Below are 9,764 nucleotides of genomic sequence, written 5' to 3' on the forward strand. Positions count from 1 at the left end.
TAGAATCAATCACCCTGGCACACCTACACATCCTGTCAACATTAGTCTTTAGAGTAATCTGGGCATTCAGGTCAGTTTTTCCACGTTAACACTGTTTAGCAGGCATTGCTCTAACAAGTCAACTTACCAAGACAAACACACACAAAGAACATGTTTCTGCTATTCTAAACACTTGAAAATTAGCTTTCTTTCTTTCCTGCAAGTGTAAGGCATTTAATAATCCAAAGAGTCTTCTAAATCTGCCACAGTTATCCTAAAAGGGCAACAATTTCCTGCACACAAGGGAGGGAACAGACAAAATAATGCCAGAAAGATGGAATCAGTTCTGTGGCTGGAAAGGAAAAGGAGGGTGGGGTGGGAATTGGTGTTGGCAACGTTTAAGTAGTTTAACTGTATGTGATCACCAGGTCAACTGGCTCTGTTGCTGCGCTGCCTTCTTGTCTTGCACCTTTTGGTACGTGAAGTATCTGCTTCCCCGTTCAAGTTCACTTAGGAAAGAGCAATGTGCTCCTTCAGGAAGTCCAAAGGTGTCTCTGTAGGGCTGTTGGCACTCACATGTCATCCACAGAGCTCATCACAGTCAGGAGACAGCATGAGAATCTACTCAGAAGAGGTGGCTCATAACAGAGAGGATCCCCTTCACATTAGTTATGCCATACAGAAAGCAGAGAGAAACAAATGCCAGTAAAGTTAATGTGACCAAAAAAAAAAAAAAGAAGAAAAAAGGAAAAGAAGAAAAAAAAGAAAAGAAAAGCAGCAGCAGTTTCAGCCAGAGATATAGAATTATCTAAAATGGTGGAATACAGGGCTTTTTTTTTTTCTCTGCAATTATCAGCCATTTAATAGACATAAAAAAAAGTTTGTTTTGCTTTTTGTTTTAAACATTCATGGAAAATTTGTAACAGTAGTGCTGTAATATGTTTCTATTTTAGTGGAAATGCTGGTCAAGAATTCCTCAGACCACATACTGGTACGGGTCTGCTTTTCCTTGGTCTGGTGTTGCGAATGGGCTAAGCCATGCTATAGAGAACGGATGGCCAAATACTGCTTTCATGTTCATCCATTTTGTTTTTTTAGCCCATCTTCTCTCTTCCTTTTTCAACTGTTCTATTCCCTGAAAACAGAAATATCACATTTTCAGTCAAATACTCAGATTTTGTAGTTCTGGATTCGGGGAAAGGTTCTACTCTCATTACCCCTTATCCGAAGGACACACAAATGCATCTATCCTGCCTTTCCTTTTCTTCTCACTCTTTTACATTAAAATATATTAAGGCTAAAAAGTGTTCATTGGAAATAAAATTACTTGCATTTTGTTGAGACCTAGGTACTTCGGAAACATTTTAAGACCTGCCATCCAATTGCCTCTGATGTCAATTAAAAAAACTCACCACTTAAGACCAAACAAAAAGGATGTGCTTTAATGGCTGAACGCATTATGTGCTAACCAGATGGAAAAGTTTTAGAGGAAACCATTATAAGCTTGCAGACAAAATTTAAAAAAAAAATAAATTAAAAGGGAGAATCAAAAAACCCACAAACCCAAAGATAATCTCTGTAATGCTCCCAGATTCACCAAGCAAGTTCAGGAAGTGCCCATGGCTCAGTGTAGCTGAGTCTACCTGGTGCCTCTTCATGTGTCATTAGAAACACTGCTAAAACATGCATGGGCTGACAGCAGGGAGAAAGGGTTAAATGAGATACTGATTTTCAGAAATCATTGGCATTGTTTAGTACAGGTTAGAGGCAGAACAAAAATAAGCCATCAAGCAATCATCTGAAACAGTCACTAGTTAAACATTTTTTAAAATAAGACATAAAATCCACATTGCATCTAAAACCCACAAAGTGAGTTTGGCCTTTCAGGAAAGCTATGCCTGGCTGCCACAGAAGCAAAATGAACAAGTGAAGTCATTGGAGAGCATTACTCTTCCACAGGTAGCAGCAGCAGCAGGAGGCAGATCCCTCTGTTCTTTAACTACACATCTTTTGCAAGGTAAGTTTCTCCTGATCTACATGTCTGTCCCGTGCGACGGATTAATGCACTGCAATACATCTGAGTGTCTCAAATTACTGATTCTGGGAGCTCTGGAGCACACAACACAGTTCAACTGCAAGAGTTGTGCTGATTCCTGGTAAACGTCACCTCTAGAGACAACAGCAAAATCCCAGGGCTCTGGGTCCCTTTGGGCAGAAAGGAACCATCTTGGTGGGATAACATACTCATCATGAAGAGTGATGTCTCCCAGTGATTGGAAAAGAAAGGTGAACAAAGGGTAAGACACAGCCTTGTCTCTAAAATGTGAAGTAAAACACTGGCAAGAGAGCAGACCAAGAAGAATCTCACCTGGAAATATTCCTCTGCTTAAAATAGATTGCTTGCCAGACACAGCTAGCTCAATGCCAGCAAATCAACAATGAGACATTCCACAAAGCAAAATCCTTACTGGTATGTACTAAAATAAAAACCCCAAAAATGAAAACCCACAACCCAACAGGGGGCAGACCACATGTCATTTTTTTTATTTTAGATGGTGGTATTGTTCCTTTAACATCTGAGTCCCCAGAATCAGAGGGGAAGGGAAAATCTGAGGACTTATGCCCGGTTGTAGGAAGCAGATTCTAAAAATTCTTGACAGGTTTCAAAAATATAGAAATCCAAATGATGATTTCACAGGCAGCATTGCTAATTTACACACTTATTGATAAACTCAAGCTCAGCAGGATCTGTACAACACTGTACTTCTTCCTGGGCTCTCCCCATCAGAAAAAACAATGAAGTCTTTCTCTGAACACAGAAGAGCCACAGGTGGAACATTAGCCTCTTGCAGAAGCCAAGCATTAAAAAAAACACTGCAAAAAACAACCCAGGAGCAATGGGCCCTTACAGCATAAAATGCCAGTCACAGCTCTCCAACAGCAGCAAAGTTATCTATTCTAGCTTCAACTGGCCATGGGCAAACAAGGGGAAAGAAACCTAAAGGAGGCAGGGGAAGAAAGAAGAGTTGTCATACTTTAAAGACTATCACTTCTCTTCAACTGCTCCAGTTAATTCACTGGTCTGAGCATGCTTGGTGAAGGCTGGAAGTATTCACAAATGTGGGAACACCCCCAGGAGTCACCAGCTCCATCTTTACAGAAGTGGACAAATGCAGGGATATAGGAGAGACTGCAACACTGCTGTGCAAACTCTGCTATGCCACCTTTGAATTGGGGATGACTTGGTGGCTTTGCAGCAGACCATACCCAGCAGGCTTCCATGAGCCCACTCCATTCCCTTTTCTTTTTCCCCTCTGGCAAGAGTTTTTTGTTTAAAAAGTAGCTAAAACTGGAAAATATTTAAGGCTAAGTCTGTGTATGTGTATACATATATCCCTCCCTCACCTACTCATCTGGGCTTTCCAGCATACAAACCTGTAAATAGTGACAACCAGGGGAGACACAGCTGAATTTCAGACAATACCAATGTAAAAGCACTTCATTAAAGGAAAAAGCTTCTCAAATCCACAGGGACAAATACTCTCCACAGAGTAACCCCAGTTACCTATGCCTACCGTACTGGAGGTACTGTCAACACAGCATCCCAGACAATACATAGGTGTACACTACTTCTCACAGTAACCTTCAGAGAGCACAATCCAGCACTGTGCTAGTTCAGTTCATTACACTGGATCTTTCCTCAGAGGGTACACATACATGAACTCCCTGTGCAGTAAGGTAAAACCCTGCAGCCCTTTGTTGTTTATGCAAATGGTGAGAGACAGGGTAAAGGAGAGAGAGTGAGACACCCACCGTTTCATCAGTGCAGATGGAGTGTACTTGGGTCCCAAACATAACTGAAGTGAAGATGAGAAATAGGAGAGCCTCAAAACACAAGAGGATGAGAAGAATCACTGTTGTTGGTGGAGAGAAGGAACTGCACTCTGTGAACACAAAACAACAGAGTTGGAAGGGTAGACATCAAGTAACGCAGCAACTGCAAAACACCTGCTAAGCCGTGAGTTCTCCATACTCAAACTAGCAAATAAATTATATGACAACCATTCCCAGAAAGGTACACAGCGAAGCTCTGGCACTCTTGAGCATATTCAACCATAAAATGATCATTCCCACAAGTTCAAAAAACAAATACCCAAACTCTGGAACACTTCAAGAATGTAACTTTCTCTTCCACTTGGGTGTTTCCAAAGCACACTGGCTAGGACACCATTCTACTCTGTTTCATCTGTAGCTTCTCTCTTAAACTTTAATCTTAACAGATTTTCCACAGTCCATTAGAAATCTCAAGTTGGCAGTCAGAACATGAGGATGTGTATCACCAACACGAAGTCAGATTACGCTTCCTTTCATAGCTGCCCTGACCTAAAGATGGTCAGATTAAGACAAATTCTTATTTTTCCACACACTCTATAGGGCAAACTCAAGCAAGAGCAGACAAAAAGATCCAATACAAGAGAGGAGCAGAAGAAAGGAAGAAAAACATTATAGGGCAAAACTCATAGTGTTGAGTGCTGTAAATGTCAGAACCTCTCTGGAATTTTCTGAAATCCGAGACTATCACCAAAAGCCTGTATGTTTCCCATGAGATGTTAAGCTTTAACAGATACACTATAATCAGGGGCTAACACAATCTGCACAAATCCAAGGCAGCTATGGAACAACATAGCCATCTCTCATAATGGTTCTGTTCTGCCACCTAAACCTGCAACAGGTGGGAAAATGCTTTCTCCACAGCCACAGGCTCTGAGAAAGGGGGAAAAAGGAAACTACCTGTTGATGTATCATCCCCCTATGGCCCAGGCCACTGTAGTCAAATGCAGATGTTCAGTGACAGCTGGGAGCTGTTTCACAAAGTTTTGAACTGCAGAGCAACCTTGTCAAATTCAGTTCATATATGTATCTTCTGCAGTATTATGAATTAAAACCAGACATTATAGAGAATAACACAACTGACATGGCAAAAAGACCCCATACCTAAATCCTTCTCCAAAAATATCCACGAGCAGCACATACATCAGCACACACATTCTTTGACAGTTTGCTGTTTGACTAAGCATTACTTGGAGGATTTCCTATATCCACTTGTGCTTTAAAAAACATATGTAGACTGGCTTTGTGAAAATTTATTCACTGGCTGCTTCAGAGTGAGCACGGGGGGTTTTTTTGTTTGGGTTTTTTTGAGCTGCTTGGGTTCTGGTTTTGGTTTGGCTTTTTTTTTTTTTTTTGTGGAAAGGAATTGTTTGTTCTTGTGAGGGTGGATTTTTGGATCTGGGTTAGCATGTTTTCCTGGCAGTCTGAAAGAATGATTCACGCTGCCCTTTTAAAAAAAAAAGCATAAGCATTCTTCTTATCTTGTGTTGGCATTCAGGAAATTAGCGCTGTGCCCATATCAGCAGTGGGTTATTGCACACACACTCATTAGGTGTCTTTACATCTCAGCTTTTTCCTAGGTAGTATCAGGTGTAAGTTTAAACAGGACTTTTCAGGCCAAGGATCCCAGCAGGTGAAAAAGAAATATGAAGTTCTAGGATTGGCCATTAAAAAAAAAAAAAAATAGAGACAGCATAGCAGAGCCCTGATAGCATTCTACTGAAACAAGTGAACTACATTATAAGTTCTTATTCAAAGGGCAATCTGGTATTTTAAGGAGGAATTTTGTTAGTACTCACTTGTCCAGTCTTCCTCAAAGCAATACAAGAAGTGAAATCCCACCATGATTAGAGCATGCAGGGAAATCAGTGCTATATACATCTGAAAAATAAAGGATGTAATAGAGGTACCAGGTGAGTTTAAAGACCAAAATGCAAAATCTTCCCAACACTTTAAATAAAGCAAAGTGCTAAGACTTCAAAATAAAACCAAACCACAAACAACTCCAAAAACCATCAAGCTCTCCCACCACCACCCCCAAACAAGCACCCTGAAGCTGGCAAATGCCAAGATTTCAGACTCACTCTGGCCATACTAACAGCTCTGAGTGAACACAAGGGAGACTGCTGAAGTCAAAGCCACTGGATACAACACTCAGCCTCCTGTGCCTCAGCATGGCCTTCCACGCAGCTTACTGTCCTCATCATCTCCACTGAGTACTGCACAACTTTCAGAGAACAGTGACACACTCACATCAAGGTAACATGTTGCCACAGCTTACATCCTTGCTCTTGAGAGCACTATGCTTTCCCAGAGAAACAACAGTTAATTTGTTTTAACCAGAAAATGCACTTCACCTGTTTTCACAGAAATTAGGTATTTTTGTAATACTTTTCCCTGAGGCAGACACTGCCACAGAAAGTTTCTCTCCACCTTGCCACTTTGTACTTAATCCTTTTTGTTTTAATCTAGGCCTTAGCTTTGTAACAAAAAGTGCTAAACTATATGCAATGCTACATATATGTTACAATTTATTAAGACAGGGCTAAAAAGATGACTCTCCTGAACCTACAGGCTCTGACAAGGGTCAACAAACACTAGAAGTAGAGAGATTTTCTCTCAACTACATGAAGTGTTTAATACAGTCTGCTTGAAAGTAATGTCAAGCTTTAATAGCAACTGAAATCCTTTTGATAGGACTAAACCACCTAGCTCACTCCTCAAGGTGAAAAAACCCTTGCTCAAAGAAAAGAAACAGGATTTGTTTTGTTCTGTAATCCACATCCTAGCAAACCACACCACAGAACACTAAGCCTTCCCATTTAACTGAAAATCTCCCCCTTGTTACTTGGTAATATGAGAACATTCTTCCTCAAACCTACAGATGTCTCAAAAGATTTATTAATAAAACAGAGCATCACTGGAACTCAGCCTTGTAATGTTCACACTACTCCCACGGGATATTTGCAGCTTGCTTTGATGGAACACATTTCAACCCTTCCAGAAATATGCAGTATTCAAGTCTGCACTCCTGTTTTCTTACTCATGATGCTACAGATATAGTACAAAAAGTCAAACACCTCCTTGGTTTTCAAGTACAAAAATATACCACTTGCAATTAAAAGGTGGATAATTCTTGCCAAAGGGGATGCAGACTTCCCACTCCTTGCTTAAGATGTGGCAACAGCTCTTATTATGTGATCCCACACAGGTACTCATACAACTCTAATGTTTAGGAACTCTATATATGGCCTGGGACCCAACCAGCCACAGTATGGTGTAATAAGATGGCCCATGCCTCAAAGAGCTCAATGCTGCAATAAACTACTCGCATTAAAAAATAGATGCTGAACAACCATCAACACAATCCTTACAAAACCCTGGCAAATGCTTCCTGTCATGCCTTTTCCCATTGCTGTGGGTGTGTGGGTGTGTGTGGGGGTATGTTCCCTAACTAGTGAAACAGAAGTCTGCAACAGCTCCCCATGAAGTTCCTCCAAAACAGAAAAGAAGAGAAAGCCAGCCTTGGGAGCTGCATCGCAGACTACACACACATCCCACTGGACAACCTCAAGCATCACTTGCAAAATACTTACTGTAAACAGTACAAAGTACTTCTGGTTATTCTCTCCTACACAGTTATTGACCCACGGGCAGTGATGATCCATTTTCCGAATACACCTCTTGCAAACACTGAAAGAATACAGGTCTTTATTAACAGCACTTTTCATTCCAGGAACACGAGATTTCACAGAGGTTTGGGGCACAAAGAAATTAAAGAAACCAATCAGAGGTGAAATCTGAACCTAAAACACTTGTCACCATATTTATATTTGTGGTTTGCTTACTTGACTAAGTCCGTTCAAAATGAACCCTACAATACCAAATGACCATTGCAAAAATCAATGTCACACACATCAGTGGTTCTGCCAAAAATATGGTTTGAGCTATACACTCGGGAAGATGGAAAAAATCTGTGATTTTGTTTAGTTTTAACATATTTGGTCTGTGAAAATGTCCACAGATTACAAACAAACAGAAACCAGAAAGATATAAAAAAGAGTAGTTAACAAAGATATTTTTCAGAATTGCTAATATTAGACTAAGGTTTATTTACCAACATTTCCTTGTAGCATGAACTTGCACAGAAGCAACATAAATAAGGCATTAGCAAAGATTCTTGACATCAAGGTAAGCCACACTAGTATAAAATAGTTGTGGCAGTCACTCAGGAGTACTGTACCACAATACACGTTCCAGGTACAGTTAGATGTTAAAGCACTTCATGAACCAGACTAATAAAATCAAAATTCAAATTCTTGCCAGTGTGCACATTGTGGCTAGAAGTCAAATAATTAAAACATTATTACTTTGTCTGAACATCATTCTTTTGCTTAGTCAGTAACTGCTTCAACTCACATAATAAAGGAAGTCTTTTTCTCTGCTGCTTTCTCATATGATAGGAGACGATAGGCAGCCTCCTGATACCACATTGCACAAACAAGCACAGAAATCAAATATGAAAAAAACCACAAAACCCCAAAGCAAACAAACAATAGAACCAGAAAGGAAACAGAACAATTCTGGCAGCACTGAAACAGAAAGGACTGAGTGCTCTGCTAATTTTATTCTTCTTCTTATAACAAAAACTATTTTGACCTTAAATATAAACAATAAACTTCAACACCCAAACGCTTAAGGGAAACTCAAACGAAAACATAAGCATGTTCTTATCAGCATGTATGAATAAATAATAGAAAAGCTCTCTGTCAGAACGGCCTTTCACACACTCTACCTGATGGTGGGGTAATCCCCAAGGATATGTGTCATGCCTGAAGAACAGATGGGTCACTATAGCCCGGATCTAAATGAAAGGCCAGGCAGGCAGGCCCTCTCCTCCCAGCATGGGGCCAGATCAGGAGATGATTCTTCCCAGGCAAGCCCAGGTACCCTACTACCTGCCAGCCCCAGGTGCAAACAGGAGAAGCCTTCTTTTCTTAGAATAAGCAGCTTGAAATTATTTTTGAGCTACATGGGGACTAAAATCTGCTGGCACAGTAAAAACAATTTATCTGTCAGATAATGTACTTCGTATGGCAAGTATCAATCACTGCGTTTAAAAAAAAAATGAGGGGGCAAAGGTGGGGCAGGTGGTGTAAAGGAGGAAAATGCCTGCCTGTGTGCAGATATAAACACACTTCCCTTGGGCTCTGAAACAGATGAGTACCCAAGCAAACCCTTCAACTGCTCTTAGGTCCTAGTTCCCCAGAGGGACAACCTGAAGTAGCCAAGCCACAGATGTGAAAGGGTTAGCTAAGGCTAAAAGGAGAGGTTTTATTTCATGTACACATACCAAAATCAGTTGGATGACAGGCAGAACAAGAAACTAGCTGGTAGAAAAGGAAACACAAAAATTGTAACTGAAAACTATAAGAAGTAAGGATTGCTCAACCATCCAGCTTCCAGATGCTAGCAGGACTCGTTTGCTGGGCATGAGGGACTCACTAAATAGCATATCAATCAAAAAGCATCCTGGTCCCTCTGGCATACAGCTAGCAGTATCTCCTGCTGATGCATATACACAAGCTTCATATTTGAAAAATCTAATAATTCTCCCTAACCCACAAAAAAAAAAAAGTTTGACTGAAGATTCTCAACAGCATCAGTGCTCAGTGGATCATTTCCCTAATCTTAATGCCTAAAAACTTATGTTAAAGCATAGACAAAAGGACCATGGAGATGAGGTTTTGTGTTTAGCCAGAGTCTTTTTCATTTACCTACCCTGTGAGTCATCAGCAAGACAGCATTTTAAATGTGAAGTTTCATTCATAATTGAAGAACTGTCAGAGGGGATTTTACAGTAGCATTAATAAGTGATAGGCATGATCACATTG

At 40.4% G+C, this 9,764-nt stretch overlaps 1 protein-coding gene across 1 annotated transcript in view; it reads right to left on the reverse strand.

Annotated features, from left to right (window-relative positions):
• Positions 1 to 340: 340 nt before the first annotated feature.
• The window catches only part of LOC103805185 (palmitoyltransferase ZDHHC3), a 13,524-nt gene continuing 4,100 nt past the window's right edge, over positions 341 to 9,764 (reverse strand). The window contains exons 3-6 of the mRNA XM_009077820.1: positions 7,467 to 7,563; positions 5,670 to 5,751; positions 3,793 to 3,923; positions 341 to 1,114 (exon numbers count right to left, since the gene is read on the reverse strand). Of these exons, the coding sequence (XP_009076068.1) occupies positions 956 to 1,114; positions 3,793 to 3,923; positions 5,670 to 5,751; positions 7,467 to 7,563 (469 nt within the window). The 3' untranslated portion in view covers positions 341 to 955. The remainder of the gene's footprint in view (positions 1,115 to 3,792; positions 3,924 to 5,669; positions 5,752 to 7,466; positions 7,564 to 9,764) is intronic.

This window comes from Acanthisitta chloris, unplaced genomic scaffold (assembly GCF_000695815.1).
Source record: "Acanthisitta chloris isolate BGI_N310 unplaced genomic scaffold, ASM69581v1 scaffold5187, whole genome shotgun sequence".
NCBI lineage: Eukaryota > Metazoa > Chordata > Aves > Passeriformes > Acanthisittidae > Acanthisitta > Acanthisitta chloris.